Source organism: Mus musculus, chromosome 6 (assembly GCF_000001635.26).
Source record: "Mus musculus strain C57BL/6J chromosome 6, GRCm38.p6 C57BL/6J".
NCBI lineage: Eukaryota > Metazoa > Chordata > Mammalia > Rodentia > Muridae > Mus > Mus musculus.
This window is the reverse complement of record NC_000072.6, coordinates 115,943,168-115,968,471: the sequence shown is the minus strand read 5'-3', so window position 1 is coordinate 115,968,471 and position 25,304 is coordinate 115,943,168. Positions and strand designations below refer to the sequence as shown.

Here is a 25,304-nt window from a genome sequence, read left to right as displayed (position 1 = left end):
CTTTGCTACTAGTAAAGTTTGGAGGGGGGAGGGGCTGGCGGGGTATAAAGGTCAGGGTGCAACAGCTGCCCCAACAGGGGATGTCTGCAAGAAGGTAATTAGCTGGGCTTCCTGTTGGAAGGCTCTGGGCCAGGCTTGCAGATAAGGGCATCAGGTGGACAGCCAGGCTAGCTGGGCAAGCTGCCTGGTATCAGAGACCATCTGAGCCTTGTCTCAGAGCCACTGATCTGGAGGAAACAGCAGAAGTGGCGTGCCTCTCTTGGCCAAACCTACGGTGACCATCTACGGAGAACATTGTTGGTTCGGCATTATGGCCCCAGTGGGAATGGGAGGCAGAGGCCATGGGCAGATACTATTTGGCACTGGTTCACCTTCTGCCCATTTGCCTGCCCCACCTTCAGGATCGTGTGTGCCACAGGGCCTGCCGCAGGGGCCTTCTCAGACGTGGTAACGGTGAACGTCTCCAAAGAAGGCAGGTCTCGGGAACAGTTCTCCTATGTGGTAAGTAGGCCACCACCTCTCACCACCCAGCTCATTCCCCACAAGCCTGCAGCCAGAGCCCAATCCCTTTCCTTCTCCCCAGCTGCCCACAGTCCACTCACTGGAGCCTTCCATGGGCCCAAAGGCCGGGGGTACAAGGATCACCATTCACGGCAGTGACCTCAACGTGGGCTCTATGCTCCAGGTCCTGGTGAATGACACGGACCCCTGCACAGATCTTACGTAAGCTTTCCCCACAGCCTGTCAGCTAAGCATGCCTTGCTCTGTCCCTTCTTGGCTTGGGGTGGATCTGGGAAGGAAGGAGCTGGACGTAGCCCAAGCCAGCGCGTGGCAGTGGGAAGGAGAAACTGTTTAGAATGAGGAAACACAAGGCTGAGGGACCTGCAGTGGGTGAACAACAGGGAAGGGCCACACCCTGTCACCTGTTCATCACCCCCCCCAAACAGGCGCACAGCCACCAGCATCACCTGCACTGTGCCAGGGGGTACCCTGCCCTCTCCAGTGCCTGTGTGTGTGCGCTTCGAGAGCCGGGGCTGCGTGCACGGAAACCTCACCTTCTGGTACATGCAGAACCCAGTCATCACAGCCATCAGCCCAGGCCGCAGCCCTGTCAGGTGAGAGCCAGAGCCACCCCTGCCCACCCTGCCTCCCTGTCCAGGCTGCAGGGAGCCTGACAGGTCCTGATATTCCCTCAGTGGCGGCAGGACCATCACTGTGGCTGGCGAACGCTTCCACATGGTGCAGAATGTATCAATGGCTGTACACCACATTGGCCGGGAGCCCACGGTAAGGAGACAGGGTAGGTGTGGGTGTGGGTGTGTGTGGGGGGGCTTTGGAGGTGAGATGGTCCTATGCAGCCAGGGTCCTGAAGTCTCTGCCTGTCTACTCCACTTGCCTTCTCCATCTCTCTCTTCGTTACCCACTCCCTTCACTTCTCCACTCCCGTGGCCTCATCGTACCCTGCCTGTCCGTGCAGTTCTGCAAGGTTCTCAACTCCACACTCATCACCTGCCCATCTCCTGGAGCCCTGAGCAATGCTTCGGCGCCTGTAGACTTCTTCATCAATGGCCGGGCATATGCAGACGAGGCAGCCGAGGAGCTGCTGGACCCTGCAGAGGCACAGAGGGGCAGCCGGTTCCGCCTAGACTACCTCCCCAACCCACAGTTCTCCACAGCCAAGAGGGAGAAGTGGATCAAACATCACCCAGGAGAGCCGCTCACCCTCGTCATCCATGTGAGCACCCGACTGGGAGCACGGGTAGTGGGAGGAGGAGGCAGCTGACCTGGGAACCCCACCCGCATCCCACCATCCCATCTGCACGCACAGAAGGAGCAAGACAGCCTGGGGCTGGAGAGCCATGAGTACCACATCAAGATTGGCCAGGTGTCCTGCGACATCCAAATCATCTCAGACAGAGTCATCCACTGCTCAGTCAATGAGTCGCTGGGCACGGCTGAAGGACAGCTGCCCATCACAGTGAGTGGGCAGGGCTCTGGGGGTGGGCCCGGCTTCTGGGTACAGAAATCGCTGAGTCATCATTCAATAACGCTGGTCAGGAAAGTAGAGCTTCATATCCTTGACAGATGGAGAAACTGATGCCCAAGTCATTGGTTAGTGCCAGCTGCTATTACACAATTGGCTCCCATGTGTTTTGGTGTCCCACCTACAGTGAGGCCTGCTAGTCATTGTGTAGAATGATGGAGTAGAGCAGAGGCAGCCCAGAGGGCAGGGCCCCCACTGAGTTACCCCTCACCTGCTCTAGGACAGCATCTCTGAAGCCCCTCCAAGGCGGTCATTACCACATACAGGTCATTACCTGTACTGAGTTGGCCTCTGCACCAAACTCTGGATCACAGTCTGTCTGGCACTGCCTGGTTGACCAGGAGTCCCTGTGGTCGACTGTTGTCTGTGAGGCTCAGAGCACACAACAGTAAGAAGAGCTGAGACATTGCTCTAGCAAAGCATGATGTGCTGCCCCCTAACCCCCACTGTGCGCAGATCCAGGTGGGGAACTTCAACCAGACCATCGCCACACTGCAACTGGGGGGCAGCGAGACGGCCATTGTGGTGTCCATCGTCATCTGCAGTGTCCTGTTGCTGCTGTCTGTGGTTGGTAGGTAGCCTGCGCTAGGGAGAGTCGGGAGGCCATACCTGAATCCCTCTGAGAGTGGCAGTGGGTAAGGGGTGGACATGGTTAGGCACCCTGGGGTGGGACAGGTAGAAGGTGGCAGATATTGGTAGGATCCTCTGTGCTCGGGCCATTGGCTTTGGATGTGAGGCAGACGAATTTGGGAGCTACTAAAGAAGTTTGTCCAGGGGAAATGATCCTGTGTGTCTAATATACTCAATGTGGCATAAAGATCAGAGCCCCCCCTACAGTGCTGGGGGGGGGGGCAAAGGTACACTTGCCTCCGGAAATGGCCTGTCATTTCCTAAAAGCCCTTAGGTTAGGTATAGATGGCTCAGTAAATCTACACCTGGGTATCTACCCAAGAGAAAGAAAACACGTCCACATAAAATTTTTTTCACAGAGGTTTGTAGCAATATTACCTACATTAACCAAGAGGTCACAATAGCCCAATGGCCATCAAATGATAAGTGGGTAATTTGGGTATGGTATAGCCATACAATGATGTTTTCAGCCACAGAAAATAGTGAATTTCCAAAAGATCCCACAATCTAGATGGGCTTTGAAAACATGGAATATGAAAGAGATAGACACAAAAAAGATGCCCAACTGTTTTTATTTGAAGTTTACAGAATAGGCAAAGCCATAGAGACAAACCCATTAGTGGTCGTCTGGGTGAGGGAGGGAATGGGAACAACTGCCTACTGGGTAAGGCTCTCCCTTGGACCATAAGAACAGTCTAAAGTTCTGTGCTGCTGGTCACATGGTGTGTGAGTGAACTCAGACACCTGGCCTGTAAATGGATGGGCTCTACAGTGTGTGCATTTGGGGGCCAGAGGTGTCACTCCTCAGTGTCTGTCACCTGTTTTTTGAGACAGGATCTTGCACTGGGACCTGGAGCTCACCGATTTTATCTAGGCTTGCCGGCCAGCAAGCTCCAGGCAGCTACCTTTCTGTCTTGCCAGCACTCACATTACAGGCTCGTGCCACCATGCCCTGCTTCTTATGAGTCCTGGGGACCTCCAGGTCCTCACATGTGCAGGAGTGCTCCCTTGCTCCCATGTCTTGTTTTAACTTAAATTACTATGTTCAATATAAAAAAGCTATGAGAGAGAAAATAGGAGGAAGAGGAACACCCTGGATGTTTGTTCCTAAAAATACTACTACATAGATATCATATATATGTATGTATATATGTGTATATGTGTATATATATGGTGTATATTATAGAATACACACACACATATGTGTGTATATGTATATACATACATACATGTACACACACATATCAATGGATGCTACATCCCTGCCAAGAAAGGCAGGTACTATATACTGCCTTTGAAAAGTTTAACTCACAAACTACATCAGGGCAGAAGAAGCAAGTTACCCATAATTTGTCTACCCAGAGAAAGCCCCCAATGAGTGCTGCTTGACACATTTCTCTTTCTAAGAGACATCAGGGTTGTCCTGCTAGCTGGTGTTGTCAGGGAGGGACAGACGGCAGAAAGGCTAAGGACACCTGCTCCCCTCCTACCCAGAGGCACTGAGGCCAGTGAGTAGAGCCTGTCCCTCCAGGCCTGTAACCTGCACACAGCAGGTGTTCACTGATGCCTTCTCATGGGTCCTGGGGACCTGAGCCGCCCCTCTGCTGCCCACAGCTCTGTTCGTCTTCTGCACCAAGAGCCGCCGTGCCGAGCGCTACTGGCAGAAGACCCTGCTGCAGATGGAAGAGATGGAGTCTCAGATCCGAGAGGAGATCCGTAAAGGTAAGTGCCAGGGTCGGGTGGCGCTGCCCACAGCTGGGCAGGATCACTCACAGTCACTGGTCTGTCCCACAGGCTTTGCGGAGCTGCAGACAGACATGACGGATCTCACCAAGGAGCTGAACCGCAGCCAGGGCATCCCCTTCTTGGAGTACAAGCACTTCGTGACTCGAACCTTCTTCCCCAAGGTACACACCCTCCCTCCCGCATTTGCTGGTCACCACAGGGAGTTTGGGTCAAAGCACCTTTTGGGAGCCTGTCTGTCCACACCCATCCTGGTTCCCTCCCCCACTTTCCTTCTCTGCTGATTTGATGTTCAGCTTTCTGTATGGAGAACCGCTGTCCTGGCTCCATGTTGACCTGCCTCTCCCCTCACTGACGGAGCTGAGCAGAGGGGCAAGGACTCTCCCAGGTCCCTGCCAGACGTCCTGGTCTCCACATTGCTTTTTCCTCTTGGTGGCAGGATCAGTGGGATGACTGTCCCCCTTGTGCAGTAGCCCAAGGAAACACAGGCTCTACCATTTAAAGAGCCCCGCCCCTGCTTTTCTCAACCTCAGAACACAGCAGCTTGCCTGCCTCCATCTCCCCTGCCACACATTCAGTGGCCCTTGTTCACCCTTCAGGTCCCTTGCTAGGCTACACCATAGTCTATGCCCCTCTAGGGCCCTGCCACACTCCTCCACGTGTGGCGACTCTAGGTATCAAGCAATCTGTGGTGCTAAAGCAGTGGTTTCTCTCCGCAGTGCTCTTCCCTCTATGAAGAGCGGTATGTGCTGCCCTCGAAGACCCTCAACTCCCAGGGTGGCTCCCCGCCACAGGAAACCCACCCACTGCTGGGAGAGTGGAACGTGAGTATCCCGGCCCCAAGGGCCTCCACGCACCCTGTGATCTGAATCATTAGAAGGTAGTTACCTTCCCTTCTAGGAGGCATTCACTCAGCCGTTCAGGGTGCTGTTGTTCCCTCCCACCCCACCCCCCCGACCTGGCAGAGAGCACGGACACATGATCACATGATGTCATGCCACCGCTGGTTAGATAGAAACTGGCACAGAGTGGATATGGGGCTCCCTGCCACTGTCCTTGTGGCCTTTTGTCACCTTGCTGCTCCTCTGACTCTTCAGTAGGAGAGGTTAAGGGGGGACACTTTGTGGCAGGTAGTGAACGTCCTATTCCAGGAGGCAGCTACACAGCCAGCATGGGTACTGGGGCCTCCTGGGACACAAACCATAGGGCGTTTCCTTCCACTCCCACAGATCCCTGAACACTGTCGGCCCAGCATGGAGGAGGGGATCAGCCTGTTCTCCTCACTGCTCAACAACAAGCACTTCCTCATCGTCTTCGTCCATGCTCTGGAGCAGCAGAAGGACTTCGCAGTGCGTGACAGGTCAGGCTGAGACTCTGGACCCCACCCCCCTCCCCAGGCATTCCTCATTGGCCACACCGGCTCCCAGCGGAGGCAGAGTCCTCTGGCCGTCTGTAGGAGGCGCTGTGCACTCTGGTCCAGGGGGATGCTCAGCTTTGCTGACACTGTGCGTGCAGGTGCAGCCTGGCGTCCCTGCTGACCATCGCGCTGCACGGCAAGCTGGAGTACTATACGAGCATCATGAAGGAGCTGCTCGTGGACCTCATCGACGCCTCGGCGGCCAAGAACCCCAAGCTCATGTTGCGGCGCACGGAGTCTGTGGTGGAGAAGATGCTTACCAACTGGATGTCCATCTGCATGTACGGCTGCCTGAGGGTGAGTCCCCTCTCTGCCCAGAAGCCCCCACCTCCGCCGCCCCCCCCCCACCGCCAACTGGAAAACCTAGGGAGGGGGTCACATCTTGACAGTGGGGAAAACTGAAGCTTGGAGATCTGGCTAGCTGGCTCCAGAGGCACACAGCATCTCCAGGGCAAGTTGGAGGCTGAGTCTTGTCCTGTAGCCTTAGTCCTAAGCTTGGGGGGTCCGAGGCGGGGGAGATGCAAGCAGAGGGTCTTTGGACTTTGGAGGAGGGTCAGGTCCCTCAATCCTGAGCTTTCCTCTCCTTAGGGGAGGGGCACAGAAGCAAAACCTCAACAGAACAGAGGTTGGCCCAGCCTGGCTGATTGTTGGTTGGAAAAAGACAAGAGGTTTCCTGGAGCAGGTGACTCATCCTGCACCCCAGGGGAGCCGTGGAAAAAAGACAGGGCTTTGGGGCCAACAAGGCAGTCCAGATGTAGGCTACATTGTGGACAAAGATCAGGACTAGGAGACATCACAGAGTTTTCAGCAGCCAGGGCCTCTCTCTCTGAAGTTAGGCCAGTCAGGCCATCATGAAGCACAATTCAAGGGCCTGCTCAATGGTGGCAGAGGGCCCAGCACTCACCTCGGAATCCTGAGATAGGACCCAGAACCAGAGCCTTAACTGTTCTGGGTTTGTGTACTAGTCTTTGTGGCAACCTGGCTGTGTAGTTCTGGGCGAGTTATTACCCTCTCTGGTCCTTAGCTTCATTTTGTCAAATGAGGGTCAGTCAGAGAGTAGAAAAGAAATGGAGATCGTAGGAGAGAAGCCGCACTTTGAGCTCTCAGGGACCACCATAGACTCTGGACCTAGGTTTCTCAGCCACTGTGGGTGACCTCAGCCTGGCCTTTCCCCTGCCAGACATTGGGGTGCTGGGGACTCCAGGCCAGACCACTACAGCAGGAAGCTGGGCGGGCAGCTGCCCTGACGCTGCTGCCAAAGCAGCCTGATGTTATTACAAACTTAATTTTTCCTCCAGCCCAATTCACCACGGGTCGTTCCGTTCCCCCACCCACAGAACAGCTGGGCACTAGTCTAGGGGGACGAGGAGGGCTAGCTTGGGGCTGCAGTAATGGCAGTGGCCAGGGCAGGAGGTGGGGTGGGAAGCCTGATTGGGCCAACACTCGCCAGAGGCATCCATATGGGGTTCCCTGGGGGCTCCTCAGCCCCATTTCCACTCAGCTACACCCTGGAAGGCTCCAACATCTCAGGCATAGGAGTTCGTAGGTCAAGTCCCATGTTACCTGTTCTTGCTATGCATTGCTGTGCAGGGTGCCTGCCCTCTCTGAGCTTCAGCAACAAGGGCTGGTCTCTGGGTATGTGGCTGGGATGTAGTGGAGACACCCTGGAGTGGGTGTCAGCATCAGTAGAAGGGAGTGTGGGGGATACCAGCAGGCCAGAGCTTGGAAGCTGGAACACAGAGGGGGTCCTGACCCCTGACCCCTGACCCTCACAGGAGACAGTAGGTGAGCCGTTCTTCCTGCTGTTGTGTGCCATCAAGCAGCAGATCAACAAAGGCTCCATCGACGCCATCACAGGCAAAGCCCGCTACACACTCAACGAGGAGTGGCTGCTGAGGGAGAACATTGAGGCCAAGCCCCGGGTGAGCCGGGGGCAGGGCCCGGGGCCCGAAGCAGGAGGGCATTCTTAGCTGGGCTATCCTGAGCCTCCCCAGCCAGGTCACCAGGCCTTATCATGACAGTAGCCATCGGCTGACACCCCCCTCTCTTGCGCAGAACTTGAACGTGTCCTTCCAGGGCTGTGGGATGGACTCCCTCAGCGTGCGGGCCATGGACACCGACACGCTGACGCAGGTGAAGGAGAAGATCCTGGAAGCCTTCTGCAAGAACGTCCCCTACTCACAGTGGCCGCGGGCGGAGGACGTGGACCTTGGTGGGCAAGGGCGGGCACCATGCCTCGCAGCTGGCTGCTGCAGCCTCTTTCCTGTGTTAGTCAAGGCCCCAGGGCTCCCCTTGAGGAACAAACCCTTGTTCTGCAGCTGTGGGCAACAGCAAAAAGCAATCGAGAAACGCTTTCCAAAGAGGTCTTTCGGGTTGGGTTTTGAAGGATGCGTAGGAGTCGTGGTCAGACCGGTTACCAGAAACTGTTCCTAAAGTTCACCCTGAACTAGGCCCTGCCCTGTACTCTGGACAGTTAGGGTGAACAGCCGGGCTCCCAGGGGGCGTCGCTTGCTTCTGATTCTAGGAGAATGGGAAGTTTCTTTTACTGTGGTCCAGGCTAGTGGCTGCCCCTGGGGCCACCTCTTCTGTAGTCCTGATGCCCCTCTTCACCTCCAGAATGGTTTGCCTCGAGTACCCAGAGCTACGTCCTCCGGGACCTGGATGACACATCAGTGGTGGAGGACGGCCGTAAGAAACTGAACACACTGGCCCACTACAAGGTGCCTAAGCTGGCCCAGCCACCCTACCCCTCCCCTCTAACCTCATACGTCTAACCTCATCTCCTCTCCTCTGTCAGATACCTGAGGGCGCCTCCCTAGCCATGAGCCTCACAGACAAGAAGGACAGTACCCTGGGCAGAGGTATGGCTCATAGCTGGGGAGGTGACCCAAGCGTGATGTGAGGGCTCCCTTCTTGGGCCCTTTCAGAGCCGTGCTGGGTGGGGGGCAACTGAGTTTTGGAAAGGGGGTCCCCACCTCCATGCTGCTAGAGAAAAGCTGATTGCTTCCAGCAGCTACAGCAAGGCCCCAGGAGGGCACGTGCCCTTCCAAGAGGCCTGGGCCGTGGCCAGGTCTGAGCTGGTTACATGACCTGTGGGCTCTAGGCCACACCCCTGCCTCCAAATCTAGACCATGTCCTTACAGGCCCTAGGCCCAGATCCATGAGGGTCCCAGGGTCCATCCTGAAGTAGAACGCCAGATCTTGGCTCTCCCCCAGTCTTCCCCTCTCGCCATCCCCCTCGGGTTACCTTCCCAACCCCCCTCATTTGTTTATCCTGTGTTTCCCTTTTGCAGTGAAAGACTTGGACACAGAAAAGTATTTCCATTTGGTGAGTGCCCAGCCTCAGGCCCTGGGGAGCAGGCTTTGCTGGGCGGGGCTTTGGCTCTCTGACTCCCTGAGCCTCCAGGAAAGAGCTCCTAGGCCCTGGGAAAAGCCAGAGTGGGTGAGGGAGCAGGGATGGGCCGGGTGCTGGGTAACACAGGGCAGACTTCCGTGGGAGGATTGAGGAGGGTGCCGTTGGGGACCAACCCTGCCCACCTTGCAGGTGCTACCTACGGATGAGCTGGTAGAGCCTAAGAAATCTCACCGGCAGAGCCACCGCAAGAAAGTATTGCCAGAGATCTACCTGACCCGCCTGCTGTCCACCAAGGTGGGCCCAGCCTCCATGTCCACCCCGTAGGGGAATAAAGGGGTCCCCGTGCTCCAAGAAGAAGTCCGTGTTCTTCCTGCCACCCAGTAGGCAGCAGAGGACCCAGGGTTACTTCCGTGGCCTCAAGTCACAAGACTCAGACCTACACCCAGAGGCCACATTCTGAGCCCTACCTCCCTGCTACCCAGGTCCTCCTCTCCCCCGCTCCAAGAAAGCATCATTGACAACTCAGTCAGGAATCTTGAGGCTCAGAGATGTTCAGAGGCTGGGCTAATGATGTCCCACATCTTCCCTGCAGGGCACGCTGCAGAAGTTCCTAGATGACCTGTTCAAGGCTATCCTGAGCATCCGAGAGGACAAGCCCCCGCTGGCTGTCAAGTATTTCTTTGACTTCCTAGAGGAACAGGCGGAGAAGAGAGGCATCTCCGACCCTGACACCCTGCATATCTGGAAGACCAACAGGTGGTGGCCGAGGAATGGGGTTGCACGGGGGTGAGGGGGGGGGCGCCAATGGGGTTAGAGCACCAATGGTATCATGGCATCAGGGCAGCCAAAGCACCAGGGCAGATGAGGGCAGAGCCTGGCCTGAATGCTTCCTGTCTTGAATCAGCTTCTATTTGGCCATTTCCCCACTGTGTGGTCTCCGGTGAGAGACTTAGCTCTGGTGCTGCAGTGTCCCCTCTGTGAAACCAGAAAGCATCATATAAGCTTGCCTTTGCTCACCGCTAATGCCCCATCATACAGAGAGAAGCGAAGGCCCACAGAGCAGCAGTCACCCAGGCCCAAGGGCACACACTGGGAAGTGGCAGTGCACATTGGCTGTGACTCCCACACCTAATATGTAGCTTCCTTTGAGGCCCCTTCTTCGCTTTCTGGGGTCATATACTACCCCGCCAAGAAGGTCCCAGAACTCTTAGCCTGGCCCTCAGAGAAATGCCTGTGCAAATTCAGTTGCAGTTTCTCTCTGCTCGGGGTGGGGCTGGGCAGGCAGGCACCCCAGGCTCTGCAGGGCTGAGCAGGGGCTTGTCCCCAACCCTCTCTGGCCTCCCAAGGACAGTCAGCCCTGCCTTCTTCGTGCAAGGCCGGGTGGGGGAGGAGTGTGGATACAGGCAGCAGGGTGGGGGCTTCTAATGAGAACCAGGAGTCTCGTGTGCGTGCAAAGGAGAGGAAGGCTCTCTGGGGTGAGGGTTGGCCCCTAGCTGGCAGGGGAAGGACACCACATATCCAGAGGCTTCAGGGGCTGCGAGGACCAGCATTGTCTACCTCCCCAGCCCTCCACTGAGCTCCTGCATCCCCACTGTCCCTGCCCCCACAGCCTTCCCCTGCGCTTCTGGGTGAACATCTTAAAAAATCCCCAGTTTGTCTTCGACATAGAGAAGACGGACCACATCGACGCCTGCCTGTCTGTCATCGCACAGGCCTTCATCGATGCCTGCTCCATCTCTGACCTGCAGCTGGGCAAGGTTAACTAGTCTGGCTGCTCCTGAAGGGGGGGTGGGGGGCGGGTGCCTGAACTCTACCGGAGTCATTCAAGACAGGCAGAGAGCAGATGGCCAGCCAGAGCGAGCTCCACAGGCACGGCACCTGCCAAGGGCAGAGGATATGCCGGTTCAGTGGCTAGAAGCCATAAAGGCCTTCTGAGAAGAGAGGTGACCTAGGTAGCCCAGAACTCTGAGGCCATGAGTGCCCATGGGATCACAGAGCTAGGCTGGCTGGGGGGAGGGGGGTGAGGGCAGGGCTCAGGAGTCTCAGCCCACAAGGGAAATGAAATGTCACCACTTCACACATGCATTCCCGTGACAACAGAGAGCTGCCAGCATACGTCTTAGCACATGGTGCTTTTGAGGTGTTGGAAGTGCAGGGTGGGAACCATTCCCGCAGTCAGGAACCAGCTTCCAACCATCTCAGCCACCAAATACTATCACCCTAATAAGGGAGTAAACAAGACAGGCTGCGGGCTGCGTGCAGCGGAGTACTGCTGGCACACAGCCTAGGAGCTCTTCCCTTCAAATGAAAGTCCCCATGTGGTCACCACCCTGAAAGCCTGACAGCATCGTGGGGCAGGGCCTCCATGCAAGAGGGAAAGAGGGAGGGAGGGAGGGAGGGCCAGAAGAGACCAACTGACCCTGGTCCAAAGTCTGACTGAATGGGGGTTGTTTAGCCATGTCTGAGGAGCCACCAAGGCCCTCTAGGTGGCAGTGGGGACAAGTCCCATCTTTCAGCCACCCAAACTGCCCGGGTCTCCCTGCCCAGGACTCACCCACCAACAAGCTTCTGTACGCGAAGGAGATCCCTGAGTACCGGAAGACCGTACAGCGCTATTATAAACAGATCCAAGACATGACGCCGCTCAGCGAGCAGGAAATGAACGCACACCTGGCCGAGGAGTCTCGGGTAGGTGGCCTTTGGGATCTAGGCCAGGAGATAGTAACGATATCCTTGGCTTTGAGGAGTGGACAAAACCAGCACCATTAGGATGCAGCAGGGGGACAGTAGGAATTTGGGGGTAGTCTCTGTTTCCCATCTTTCCTGGCATCTTCATTGCAATGTATTTTCTAAAGTCCAAGGATGAGGTGGAGTGTTCTGAAGATATGAGAGGTTAGAATCCTGGTTCCAGAAAGCCAGTGTGTGCCCAGCTCGCAGGGGTCTAAATGTATTCTATCAGCAGGCTGTGGGAGTGAACAGGCTGGGTCCTCATCTGTAGGGTTAAACCTCTCCTTTTGCTAGTTGGTAGTGGCACACACCTTTAATCCCAGCACTTGGGAGGTAGAGGCGGGTGGATTTCTGAGTCCGGGGCCAGCCTAGTCTACAGAGCAAGTTTCAGGACAGCCAGGGGGCTATGCAGAGAAACCCTGCCTCAAGCAAACAAGTAAAAATACCTCCCCTTTCTTCTTGTGCCACCTTTATAGAAATACCAGAATGAGTTCAACACAAACGTGGCCATGGCTGAGATTTATAAATATGCTAAGAGGTATCGACCACAGGTGAGTTCCCCCTCCCAAGATTTGCCCATTTTAGCCCATAACAACGCTTTAGATTTGTCGGGGGTGTTGGCACTTTGATGAGGTCTCTGGCGGGTGGCCTCCCAGGCTCTCAGGCACGGCACATCTGACTCACTGCAACTCCCCTCAGATCATGGCTGCCCTGGAGGCCAACCCCACAGCCCGCAGGACCCAGCTACAGCACAAGTTTGAACAGGTGGTGGCTCTGATGGAAAACAATATCTATGAGTGTTACAGCGAGGCCTGATGCAGAAGAGTGACCAGGAGCTTCGGCCAGGGAGACGGCGTGCAGGCCACTTGGCCTCCACTTGGTTTCTTCCCCACATCTCTCACTTGGGCTGGGAACTGACAGAGGAGCCTGCTGGGCTAGGAGTGGGGGACACTGGCCTCTTAGTGCCCGGCTGCCGAGCTCTTGGCCTTGTCCCCTGGGGCATCTCTGTCCCCTCCACCTGCCCAAGACCCAACTCTAGGATGAAGGCCTTGAATATCGATCGCTGCCAGTCCCTAATAAGACTTTCCCTGCCAACCAGGACAGCCTGGACCATGCCTGCCTGTTCACTGTTTCAGGCTGCTCAGCACACATTGGGAGAGGTGGCCATATCCCAGAACACTACCTCATCCACCTGGCAGAGGGAATTTCTGCTTCAGCCACCAAGCAGTTGTCTGTGTCCCTCATCCAGAGGGGGCCTTGGCCACCAACAGTTCCAAACCAGGTCAGCTGTTAGCCGTCTCATTGGCCAGTGGCAGCATGGGCAGTGCCCATTGCCCACAGAACGGTGGAGAGAGGGGGACAGGCTGGGGGGTTCCTGGCCCCAGGAAAGGGAGGAAGGCGAGGATGCAGGGCTGTAGCTGGACTACTCAGTCTTCCTGGAAGTGTTTCTAAAGAGCACCACTTTTTTTTGATTTTTAAGAAAAAAAAACTTTTATATATTAAAACAAAAACTTATGCACCAACTGTGAATAGCTGCCGCTTGTGCAGATCCCCAGGGGCTCCCGGTGACACACTGGAAATGACTGTTCCAGGGGACAGAAAATACTCATCTGTCCCCAGCACAGCCCCCACCCCACCCCCCATAGCTGCTGAGACTGGCTCACAGCCCAAGGGGGCTGGGCTGGAGGGGAAGGCTGGGACTCTCTGGAACATTCTTTATAATAAAAGCCTGCCGGGAAAACCTACTATGGGCTTTAGCCTTTGTCCTGAGATGGCCGAGGAGGGGAGATGGGGCTGTTTCTTCGTCCTGTCTGTGCAGAGCCTGACCTGACACCCTGCCTCGGACACGGCCTAAGGGAAGACCTCTCCCTTAGGCCTGCCAGGAGTTTGCGGCTGCACCCTGTGGACACACATCTCCATGGACAGTCCTGACCCCTAGGAGGATATCGCCAGTGGGTGCCCCTCACATTTGTGCTGTGCAGAGCATGGAACCCAGAGCCCTGTGCTGTCTTAAGTGTACACTCTCCAGTGAGCCACATCCAGCCCCCACACCCTTGTCTTTATTCAAACCTAAGAGAAGCAGACATCTTGTTCCTCATTTTGCAGACAGTGTCAAGGGGCCTAAAGGGGCTCAAGAGGTCACAGCCAAGAAGGGCAAGATGGGGACCAGACATCTGGATCCCCTTCTCTCAGCCCAAGTTCCTCCAGGAGAGTCTCCACCTCCAAAGTGGAAGGGGTTCCAAACTGACCAGAGTCACACCCCCAAATCTTCCATCTACTCTTAGGACATACGCCTCATGTTTCAGACAAGGAAACTCAGTTTCTCTCCGAGGCCAGCCGTGGCCTGCACCTGACCACAGCACATCTGACCTGGGGTGACACCCACTGTCCCGACTGGGGCCCCAGTTTCTCAAGGCTGAGTCAGTGAGGTTCTCCCCAGAAGCAGGATGTGGCAGAGCCAGCCTGAATGATGGCCATTCACATGTGTCCCCTCAAGAAGGAAAGTCCCCATCGTACTGGCCAAAAGCAAGCCAGGACCAAAATTCCCAACAACAAAGTCCAAGACCCAGCCTAGAATTCACCAGCTAAAAAAAAAAAAGTGAACAACCTCTCTAAAAATAGCTTTCTCCTGTGCGGGCCGCGGGCGGAGAAACCATCTTTATCTCTCAGATCTCTGTTGCTGAGGCTTATTAAGGAGCAGATTTGCTAATTTCAATTATTGGCAGATTTGATGGTTTGAATTTTTTTCCTCGATGAGGTGTGACTCCAGAATGGATTCACAAAACCCTGAAAACTACAACTGCAGAAATAGCCCGAGAGAATAAAAGCCTCGCATGCTTGTGGGGACACTCGCACACGGCACCGGCCACACACAAGGCCAGGGCACCTTTGCTGTAGTGGATCCAGGAGTGAAGATGAATCAGTCCACACTCTGTTCTAAAACCTGACTTTTCCCTTGCACAACAATATGTCAGGAACATCTTTCTAAGTCATTAAGTATTCCACAGTCTGGCTACACGTCTCATTAACATACAGCGCCTGACATTCAGAAGGAGGTCTATGCGTAGATCTAGTTTCCAGGGTCACTAGCATTGCCAGGTAGGCAACCCCCATGAACTGCAGTCCTTGTGTGGGGCCCCAAAGACATGCCTGGCAGCCATGGGTACCCTGGCAAGGACCTGGCTGGAGCATCCTCAAGCTAAGATTGCAAAGTGGGAGAAACCAACGCAGCTGTTCTCCCAAGTCTCTAAGACGGTGCAAGGTCTATCCCCACCCTGTCACGGGGCAGGGCTGATGGGTCCCTAGCTCCTGGAGGCAAGAGGCTACAGGCTCTTCCCCAGCCTCACCATGCAGGAACAGAGGCAAAAATCGGAGCCTCTGCTTGAGAAATGCCAGCCTGCCATCTGTTGGGTGCCCCTCGGGGCCTGCTGACAAGCACATTATAGATACCCCAGGGAGCCAGAAGAACTAGACATGGCTTCCTATGGGACTCCAGAGAGAAGCCATGGACAGCATCGAAGCCTGAGCCCCATACTGGGCACTTGGTTTCCCTAGTGCTGTCTGTTCCCTTCCCAAGTGTCCCGTCTCCCCTATTGAGAATGCCCCTCAGATACACCCATTCCTTTGAACTACACTCTTGGCCTTGGCAGAGTACGCACCACACCAAGCAGACCCAGAACTATGGACATATCTTTGACCCCTTTCTCCGTTGGACTACCACCAAGCCTCACCTACCATATTGAAGGCCACCTCTTCCCTCATCTGTGCTCTGGAGATACGTCCATCTGCCATGCTCCTAGGGTCCCTCCTCCTATTCTTTGATCTTTCTTTACAACCGTGACAGTAAACCCACAGAGCCCATCCTTTGTGACACCCACCCTTCATGGTGCAGTGCCTGCCAGCAGCCCCATCCTGTGAGTCCGTTCACATCATTCCAATGTTCAGATGCCAAGAGCAGCACAAGCCATTTGCTTAGGCATTTGTCATGGGGACATTGTCCCTCTCTAGCCCGTGTCAGCAGAGAGAGTTGGAAGGTGGTGCATGACTATGGCAGTAGTGACCGGAAGCTCAGCAGGTGAACTGGGTGCCTTGGCTCTCCATGGGTAGTGTGAGCTTCCTTACAGCATGAGGGATGTCTATGAAAATACAAGAACCTCCAAAAGTGTGCATGTGTGCACGTATGTGCGCACACATGGGTGTGTGTATGTGTAGGTACACTTAACCTATTTGTGTATGTGTGGAGTCCAGAGGTTGACACAGGTGGCTTCCTTCCTTGATCACTTCTCTACCTTGTTTGCATCCCATTAGGCACACATGTGGGGGTTGCATGTGCAGGCCCAAGGTTGATGTTAAGAATCATCAATCGCTTTCTCCAAGGCAGTCTTTTTTGTTTGTTTTTGTTTTGTTTTGTTTTGTTTTTCGAGACAGGGTTTCTTTGTATAGCCCTGACTGTCCTGGAACTCACTTTGTAGACCAGGCTGGCCTCGAACTCAGAAATCTGCCTGCCTCTGCCTCCCGAGTGCTAGGATTAAAGGCGTGAACCACCATGCCCCGCTTCTCCAAGGTAGTCTTAATCAAATGCAGAGCTTCGGATAGTGGTCTTTTTAACCAGCCTGCTCTAAGGGTCCCATTGAAGTTAAGGTTTCTATTGTTGTGATGAAACACCATGACCAAAAGCAACTTGGGGAGAAAGGATGTATTTCAGCTCACAGCTTTACAGTTTATCACTGAAGGAAGTCAAGACAGGAACTCAAGGCAGGAACTGAAGCAGAAGCCATGGAGGGAACCTGCTTATCGCCTTGCTCAGGCTGCTTTCTTATACAACCTAGGAGCACTAGCCCAGGAGTGCTGTCCACAGAGACCTGGGCCCGCCCTCCCATATTAATCAGTCAAGAGAACTCCCCACAGGTAAATCTGGTAGGGATGTTCTCTCAACTGAGTTTTCTCCTCATGTGACTCCAGCTTGACCAAAGCTAAAAACAGTCCTACAAGCCAGGACACAATCTCCACCTACTGAGGCTGAAATTAATGGGGTGCACAACACTCACTTGGCACTCATGTGGTTCTGGGGGGACAAACTCTGGTCTCATACACAGCCAGTGCTTTGGCTATAACCATTGGACCACCTTTTTTTTTTGAGAGCTTTGACTCTTTCACCCGTAGTTTGCTGTTTTAGCCTAGGCTATCTGGGTAGTGAGCCCTGGGGGTTGATCCTCCTGCCTCCACCACCTGACACTGGGGTTATTTATACACATGCACTACCACACCCAGCTTTTTATGCGAGTGGTGGGGATTTGAACTCTAGCCCTCATGTTTATGTAGCCAACACTTTACCCACTGAGCCACCCTGCCTCCTCTGAAGTCTCAGATCTGTCCTGACATTGCCACTGCCCTCTGGTCAAGCAATGCAGAGCTCAGACTCAGGGTGAGGGAACTAACTCCACCTATCCATGGAAAAGTGTCTCTGATGATTTTAAAGCAGTGCAGAATTTGGCCCCATGACTTGTCTCACTCGTATCCCTGCCCTAGGGCCACTGGTGGATTACCAACTTGACCAGATTTGGAATTGCCTAGGGACACCCCACCAGTCATATCTATGAGGCCATTTCCTTCCAGAGATGTTTATGTGGGAAGACCAGAGTTTTGGTGGAACCATCTTGTGGGCTGGAGTCCCACATGGAGTCAAGAGGAGCAAGAGTTGAGCTTGCACTCCCGCTGCTGGGCCTTTTCTGCCGTGATGGACCACAAGCTAAAGTAAACCCTTCCCATGCTTAACTCTCTCCTGTCCGGGATTTTATCACAGCAACATGGACAGTAACCAATACAGGGCCTTTGTGCCCTTTCCTTCTCTTGCTGAATACGATTCCATCCAGACTTGGGGTCCCTGCTCAGCGGCCCTCCCCTATCAAAAATTGCACCAAGGGCTGGCAAGATGGTTCCCTGGACAAAGGTGCTTGATACCCCAAATTCCATCGGGATTCACAAAGTGGAAGGAGAGGACCCCTTCAAATTGTAGTCTGACCTCCATACACACACCATGACACAGGTACACGAATACATACTACAGTTGCAGCCAGCACTGTGTTCCTTGGCAGGCAATATCCTGCTCCCCCAAGCCGTAGTCTGTCTGCCTCTCTGGGCTGAGGCTTGATGGTTCGGCTCAGGAAGCTTACCCTCTCTGGCCCCTCACGTCCTCCATCCCTCCTGCAGGCAGGAGGCTCTTTGTAAAGACATCAACTAAACCACTGCTCCCTGGCTCCCAACTGCTCAAAACCCGCCTCTGCCTTCCTGTCTCACAGTCCAGTGTCCAATGTACCAGTGTGTGAATACAAAGTCTTTATTGATAAATTATGATTAAACATTGTGACAGCTTATTAGACAATAAAAGCTTCAGAATCGCCATCTCCCCAGCCCTGGCCCTAGCTACTAGCCTCAGCCTTCTTGCTGGGAGCCTTGGAGGAGGTCTTGGGAAGTAACTCAGGCCTGAGTGTTCTCAGGGGTCTTTGCCTTCCTGACCCTAGGTATGGGTTGTACTTTGTGTCCTATGTCCTGGGAAGGAGTGGGCACTTTGGTCTCCTGTACTGTCTCAGCCCCCTGAACAACTGTCACAGTGTGGGCCATGTCTGCCATCTTCCTTTTGGCGAGGGAAGCAACGCTATTCTGGACCTGTAAAAAAGCAAAAAGAGTGGTGGGGAGATAACTCAAGCCAGCAGAGCATTTACCTCACAAGCACAAAGGCACAGGCTTCCTTCCCAGAGCCCCCACACAAGCCTGGAAGGACTTGAGACACAGTGGGCAACAGACACCTACCTACCTTGCTGGCCAAGGGCTTCGATTTCTCACCTTTGGTTTTCCCATGGGCATTTGCTTCTGTAAGATGGAGGGAGTAGTAAGGGACAAAGGGTCTACAGGCTCTAGAGTTCTCAGTCTGCCTAGATCCCAAGTTGTCGCCTGAACAGGCACCTGAAGGCCATGTGACCTGGGTCAGCTGTTTTACCCCCAAATCTCAGGCCCCTGCAAATCAGACAAGATGTCTCTTTACACAACGTGGGAACATCAGCTTAGTTGCCTACCTGCCAATGGTAGTACTTTAATATGTGTACGTGTACGTGTATGTGTATATATACACACTTTTTTTTCAGGAGGGTAGAGTTGTTTGAGACTGAGTCTCACATGACCCAGACCAATTTCAAGCTCTATATAAATGTAAAGATGCTGCCTTGAACTTCTGGTCTTTCTGCCTCTCACCCCCAAGTGCTCAGGATTCTGGGTATGCACCAGCTTCCTTGATGGTCTTAAAACCATCACTCACTGCTCCCTGCCAGAGCCCTCTCATAGCTACTCACTGCTCTAGGATGAGCCCAGACTCCTTAGTGCAAAACCCCCTTGAATTTCTTCTGACCTCCCATACAGAGAGAGACACACCCCCTGGCAGCTCTTCAGCCTTTCTGCTCAGATGCAACGGAGATGCCTACTCCAAGAAGCCTTTCCTGATCCTGTCTCAAGGCTGCTACAGGCTCTCCATTCCTTTATCCAGGTCTAGCACTCAAGGCCCACTTCCTACGGAGGGAAACCCCTTCTATCCTGCATCCCTGGTGGCTGCTGGGGACCTCCTGTCCCTGCCACCCATGCACACACCTACCTTGCCTGCTCCCACTGCGTTTGACCTTCTGGCCTCCATTGGCAGTCAGAGGGGCCCCTGCTGCTTTGTCTTGTTTTAGGGGAGCCTTTCTGACCTCTTTCGGTTTCGCCTTGGCTTTCTTAGGTGCCATCTCCAGTGTGGCTGCCTTGCAAGGGTAAGCCCTCCTCTTCTGCCCTTTCTCCATCGTGGCCTTGCCAACTTGGTCTTTCTTCAGCAATCCAGATTTCTTGGAGCCTGTCTCCTTGGCACCTGCAGCTCCCCTGCCGGCTTTGGGGGCACAGGCTTTCTTTGTCTTGGGCTTTGGAACTAGCTAAAGACAGAGTATGGGGTTGGGGTGAGAACAGAAGCTCTGGATATCCCTATACCCCACACAGGACACCAAAGGGGCCATGCTCCCAACACCAGGGTTAAGAAGAGGAGAGGAGACACATCTACCCCTGTGGTCCTCATTGCATTTCACCTGGTGTTAGTCTCTTGTCTCCCTGAAGTGCCCTGCTGCTCACTTCTAAAGATCTGTATCTTCCTATCACCCACTTAGCCTCAAGCCTCACTCTGCCCCTGCTCCCTGAAGTCCCACCTCTTTCAATATCTCCAAGAATACAGACTGAGAGGAGAGAGGACTGATTTCCCAGCTTCCCTCAGGCTTGTAATTTGAGGCTCTATTGAGCCACTTGCCCCACACACACACACACACACACTCCAACTAGGTCCCAGTAGTGTCCCCTAGGCCCTAGCAGAGCTCCCCAGGATTGGGACTTCTTGAGATGGGCACCCCAGTAACCACAGGTACCACATGAGGCTAGTAGAGACTGCCCCAGTGCCCCTCCCCCAGAAGCTGTGGGTCTGTGGCTATGTGGTGGACACCGGCAAGAAGCCACATACACAGACCCTGATACTGTGCGGGCTCCCCACAGTGCACAGTAAGGGTCAGCAGAGGGCTGTGGAGGGAGATGTGGGCTGTGGCGAGAAGCAGCGTGTACTAAGGGTCTGAGGCCTCCCCCTCCTTCTCCGTAGCTCACTTTGAAGCTGCCAGTGGCACCCTTGGCCTTGGAGTGAGCAGGCCTGGTGAGGAGGCCTCGACGAACGCCAGTTTCCAGAGCTTGCTTCAACAGGTACTTGAAACGGGTGGTGTCCACTGTCGGGTACTTGTGTTGGATGTAGACCTTGATGGCTACAACTGATGTGCCCTGGCGTGCCTCCCGGGCCTTCAAAGCCTCTAGCACCATGTGCAGCATTGTTGGGTTCCTTTGGCCTGCTTGGATTCTGCGGCAACTTGGACCTGTGGGATAGACAGAGGGGCATCACCCAGACTGCCCTCTGCCCCGGTCAAGGCCTGCTTTGGTGGGGCAGAGCACACACACACTGAGAACCAGTGACATCACTAGCTGCTAGGCTGCAAGCCTTACACAGACCACTGTCCCTACAGGGCTCATCAGGGTCCCTCCTTTTGAAGAATATTCTCTCTCTCTCTCTTTTTTTTTTCTCGAGACAGGGTTTCTCTGTAGCCCTGGCTGTCCTGGAACTCACTCTGTAGACCAGGCTGGCCTCGAACTCAGAAATCCACCTGCCTCTGCCTCCCAAGTGCTGGGATTAAAGGCATGCGCCAATATTCTCTGGGAGAGGCAATCCCGGGTAGGTTAGCTGCCCAAGGGTATCTACAGCTGTAGCTGTATTGTACTCGAAGAAGTAAATCAGGAAGCATAGTGAGGCCCATGTTGGCTTCTCTTACATACACGTCACCTTGAAGAAGGCACCAAAGACCCTGGGGACAAAAACACTGAGAAAGCAACATCTCTGCCAAATGCCACAGGGCCCTGTTCAGACTCAGAAGGACTTGAAACCACCACCCTAGAAATCCAGGCATGGTGGAGACATACCTGTTACCCCAGGACTCCAGACACAGAGGTGGAAAGACTTATTTCCAGATGAGCCTGGGGCTACAGAACGAGGTGGTACCTCAAAAATAGGATATACACAAACTCAAAATCCAACTGGACAAAGAAATAACCAAATATTCACAGACACTGGGAGGAAGAGGTAACACTGAAGTCTTTGTTTGTTTGTTCTTTGTACTCCTCATGACCCAACCCAAGGCCTGGTGCATGCATTTCAGGCAAGTGTTCTAGCACTGAGCTGTACCCCGGCCTGACAGCCCTTTCTTAAAGGTTCAGCTCTTTGGAAATCAACCCTGGACTATTTCCAGCTGAGATGCTGGGCCTGGCACATGTCTGAGATAAGCCAGTGGGTAAGCAAAAGCAGCCACAGCTGAGGACGGCCGCGCCTGACGGGCACAGGGGAGGGACTCAGCTGCTCCCAGCCCGATTTCCTCTCAGTCTCAGAAGGTTTCCTAACAAGATATTAGCATCATCTGTGGGTCCTAGACTTTGTAAATATGAAGTCTGTGTCCACAGCTGGAAAGAAAGAAGAAGTGAAGCTCTCTGGGGAGCAAAGGAGTGAGGAGGGGGAGGGGAGGAGGATTGGGAGGGAGATGCTCACACTCACATTACATTATATGCTTGCTTGAAAAAGGCCTCATGTGCAGAGTTATAAAAGTGAAAATAAAGGGAGCCTTACTACGTAGCTCTCACTAGCCTGGAATTCACTCTGTAGACCAGGTTGACCCTGAACTCAAGCGATCCCCCTGTCTCTACCTCTCAAATGTGAGCTCAACATGTTTAAAAGAAAATTATTTGGGGAAAAGCAAAAGAAAGAACAGTCACATTCCTAGAGACACCCCCCGCCCCAAGTGAGAATGGAAGCAAAGACGTAAGGGGGTGAAGAAGCCTGGGCTCAGCGTGCCGACTGAGGCCCTGGGCTCCATCCCTAGCCCCACCAGCTGTGTGCCTGAGCCATTCTCCCCAACAGCCCAAATGCCTGTGACCACTCACACAATGGAATACTACTTGGCCATAAAGGACTGAGATTCGAGAGCTACCACACGAGTCTGAGATTTGAGAGCTACCACACGAGTGCTTCTAGGTATAAGCAGGCAAAAAAAAAAAAAAAAAAAGCCAGTCACAACGCCTTGTATGAAATGGCGAGGACCCACAGACACAGGTGGAGTGAAGTCGGGGAGTGACTGTTAATAGCACAAGTCAGCTTTTCTTCTCAGGAAATGACTCAATTCTGAAACAGATTGTGGCGCTGGGCACACATGATAACATACTAAAGGTCACTGCATGCTGAACTTGGGGGAGCGATGGGGTATTTTGAGATGGGCTGTTACTTTTGAAAAGCAGCAAGAAAAAGGAGGATTTGGGGGGGAGAAATGGGAGAACCTGTCGGCGTGACTTAAATTCAGGGTGATGCTGTCAGAATTATTTGCAAAATTCAGACTCAAAATTTAAGTTTAGAAGTAGAAAGAAAAAGCCATCGGCTGGAGAGATGGCTCAGTGGTTAAGAGCACTGGGTGCTTTTCCAGAGGACCAGGGTTCAATTCCCATGGCAGTTCACAGCTGTCTGAACTCCAGTTCTCTGAAATTCTAGTTCCATTGGGTCCAGTACCCCGACACAGACATATGTGCAGGCAAAACACCAATGCGTGTAAAAGAAAAAAGAAAGAAACATGAAACAACAGGCCACGGGCCTAAGGGAGTCCTGTAGCAGGGCCGAGGCAGCCTGCACCTGACTGAAGTCTTCACTGTGAGTCCCAGACCAGGAAATGGGACCATTCAGCTTCATTCCCCACCAGGACTAGGTCTCCTCTTCCAATCCGAGCGAGCGGTGGGAACCAGGCTTAAGCCGCATGCACCTTCTCAGCGGCTGTCTCCGGGCTGTCTCCCGGTTTCCAGGGACCTTGGCCTAAACTCAGAATTCCACTCCCTTGCTTACCTGGCTTGTCAGCTCCAGGGAGCCCACATGATCCAGAAGGGGATGTGTCCCTGGAGGGAAAAGAGGAGGAAGAAACACTGGAGACACTCCCAGGAGCCATGGCACAGGCAGCAGCAGGCCAGGCCAGTGCTCGCTCAGTTAGCTCAGTTAGCTCCAGACCTTCTGCCTTAAATACCTCCCAACAGAACTTAACCAATGACCAACATGCCTAGCACCTGAGCAGCCGAAAGCTGCCAATCAGGCCTCGAGGGTAAGACTCACTCTGAACACAGCATCCACCTTACCCTGTGGGACCTGAGGCCACGGGAAGAAGTAAGGAGGCAGTGTCACTGTGTCCTACCTACCTGACGAGCTGACATCTAACACTGTGAGTTGGGGGGTTGCTCACAAAGGCCCCCTAATCACACAAGGGTAGGAATCTGTCTACCCTGATCCAGACTACTGCTAGCCTCAGTTTTCCATAAAGCAGCAATTGTGCCCAAGGGAGGGAGTGTTTGGAAGCAGTGGCCTCTCCGGAGCGAGCCAGGCTGGCTCTCAGATCTCTTCCTTCTGTGTTATTTTGATGTTTTAGATTTTACTGCAGTTTGAGATGTAGGGGAAGGTGTGTCAGGGTCTTTATGTGACCTTGGCTGATGGTCACTGTCTTCAGTGTCCTTGGCATTCCAAGACACACTGGGACAGACCTAAGTCACTGTTTTCCATCATACTACCCAACACTGGAACTGGCTAGGGTGAGAGAACCAGCCAGCTGCCACCCCCCCACCCCCAACAGGGCTATGACTTGGGAAGGGATCTCCCGAGCCTGGTCATTCTGCCTGTTTCCTAGGAAGGGTTGAGTCATCAAGATGAAAGACAGAAGTGACTTCTCAGTGAAGCCACATGGGCATGAGTAAATGACTCCATCGCTGTAAAACATGCTACAGCATATATGACTGTGGCTTGTTCTTGTTCCCACACTGGGGAAACTGAGGCAGGAGGCTAGGGCGTTTGGGGCTAGCCTAGACTGCAAGCCCCTGACTCAAAAAAAGAGTCAAACCAAAAGGAAACAAAACCAGGATGGATTACAACAAGCTGAATCTCTCTCCTGGCTGAATGTCAATATTGCTTATGAAATATGAGATGAGCATTTCTCATAGTGACTGTACGGGAATCACACAGAAGCTGGGAGAGCTGACAGGCCAGCCACCTTAGAGGCAACTCAACATTTTATGGAGCAAAGATGAGCTTGCTTCACGGCTCAGCCATCCCTCCCTGGGGAAAAACAGGGGGACTAACAAATGGGAACTTTGCCCCAGTATCATCAGAAATTCAAGACAAACTAAAAACTTGTCAGGATAGGAACAGGCTCAGTCAATTGTTGCCTGTTGACAGGGAGATAGGACACAGCTGCGAGAATGGGGAGGCCAGCGCTGAAGAAGGCCTTCAGCTCCCTCCTGTAGATAAGGTCTGCTCATTACTGTAATGCACGGCCTTGCAGGGCCCTGACTCGAGCTCAGGTCTACCAGGACTCACACCAGTGTGGTAGCAGCAGCTGCTTTGGGAAAGGTGAAGGTTGAGGATGCCTTACTTGCAAGCTTCTCCCCTCTGTGTGTGTGATCCCTCTATTTTCTGGAATTTTCCCAGAGAACTCACCATCCATCATAAGTCTGGTTTGAGAAAGGCTGTGGCCCTCAAAGTTCTTTGCAGTGAAACAGACCTCACTCCATTTCTAGAATCTCCCATGGGTCCCTACTTCCTTTGAGGAAAAGTTTGAGATTTTCCATCAGGCTCATGGCGCTTTCCTCTCCCTTGAATTCCACAATTCAACCACACTGCAGGTAGGACTCGGGGTTGGGGCTCAGTGGTTGAATGAGGGCTTAGCATCTCTGAGATTCTGGGTTCAACCTTCAATAATAAACTAAAAAAAAAAACTCAC

General features: G+C 53.7%; 2 protein-coding genes across 4 annotated transcripts in view; one reads left to right on the top strand and one right to left on the bottom strand.

Annotated features, from left to right (window-relative positions):
- Positions 1-13,661, top strand: part of Plxnd1 (plexin D1) — a 40,529-nt gene extending 26,868 nt beyond the window's left edge. Inside the window, exons 14-36 of one of the 2 annotated variants that reach the window (XR_868877.2) lie at positions 402-501; positions 584-723; positions 948-1,115; positions 1,197-1,287; positions 1,478-1,735; positions 1,829-1,978; positions 2,501-2,615; positions 4,289-4,396; positions 4,469-4,581; positions 5,137-5,241; positions 5,647-5,777; positions 5,933-6,131; positions 7,610-7,756; positions 7,890-8,101; positions 8,451-8,554; positions 8,632-8,695; positions 9,128-9,162; positions 9,379-9,483; positions 9,782-9,945; positions 10,799-10,946; positions 11,737-11,877; positions 12,393-12,467; positions 12,616-13,661. Coding sequence is in view for 1 of the 2 variants with exons in the window: in NM_026376.3 (NP_080652.2) it covers positions 402-501; positions 584-723; positions 948-1,115; positions 1,197-1,287; positions 1,478-1,735; positions 1,829-1,978; positions 2,501-2,615; positions 4,289-4,396; positions 4,469-4,581; positions 5,137-5,241; positions 5,647-5,777; positions 5,933-6,131; positions 7,610-7,756; positions 7,890-8,046; positions 8,451-8,554; positions 8,632-8,695; positions 9,128-9,162; positions 9,379-9,483; positions 9,782-9,945; positions 10,799-10,946; positions 11,737-11,877; positions 12,393-12,467; positions 12,616-12,732 (2,935 nt within the window). In the remaining variant the exon portion in view is untranslated. The remainder of the gene's footprint in view (positions 1-401; positions 502-583; positions 724-947; positions 1,116-1,196; positions 1,288-1,477; positions 1,736-1,828; positions 1,979-2,500; positions 2,616-4,288; positions 4,397-4,468; positions 4,582-5,136; positions 5,242-5,646; positions 5,778-5,932; positions 6,132-7,609; positions 7,757-7,889; positions 8,102-8,450; positions 8,555-8,631; positions 8,696-9,127; positions 9,163-9,378; positions 9,484-9,781; positions 9,946-10,798; positions 10,947-11,736; positions 11,878-12,392; positions 12,468-12,615) is intronic. The other variant, NM_026376.3, reaches the window with a different exon arrangement.
- A 4,568-nt stretch (positions 13,662-18,229) lies between these two features.
- H1f8 (H1.8 linker histone) lies at positions 18,230-23,541 on the bottom strand. Of its 2 annotated transcripts, none has more exons than NM_001346702.1 (5): positions 23,390-23,541; positions 20,578-20,837; positions 19,559-19,868; positions 18,727-18,786; positions 18,230-18,582 (listed from the first exon to the last, which is right to left on the bottom strand). In NM_001346702.1, exons 1-5 carry the CDS (start codon positions 23,487-23,489, stop codon positions 18,572-18,574), a joined length of 741 nt encoding a protein of 246 aa, NP_001333631.1. In that variant the 5' UTR covers positions 23,490-23,541; the 3' UTR covers positions 18,230-18,571. The 2 variants fall into 2 exon arrangements, with proteins under 2 accessions (NP_001333631.1, NP_612184.1); NM_138311.3 differs by having other exon boundaries at positions 18,731-18,786.
- Positions 23,542-25,304: the final 1,763 nt, after the last annotated feature.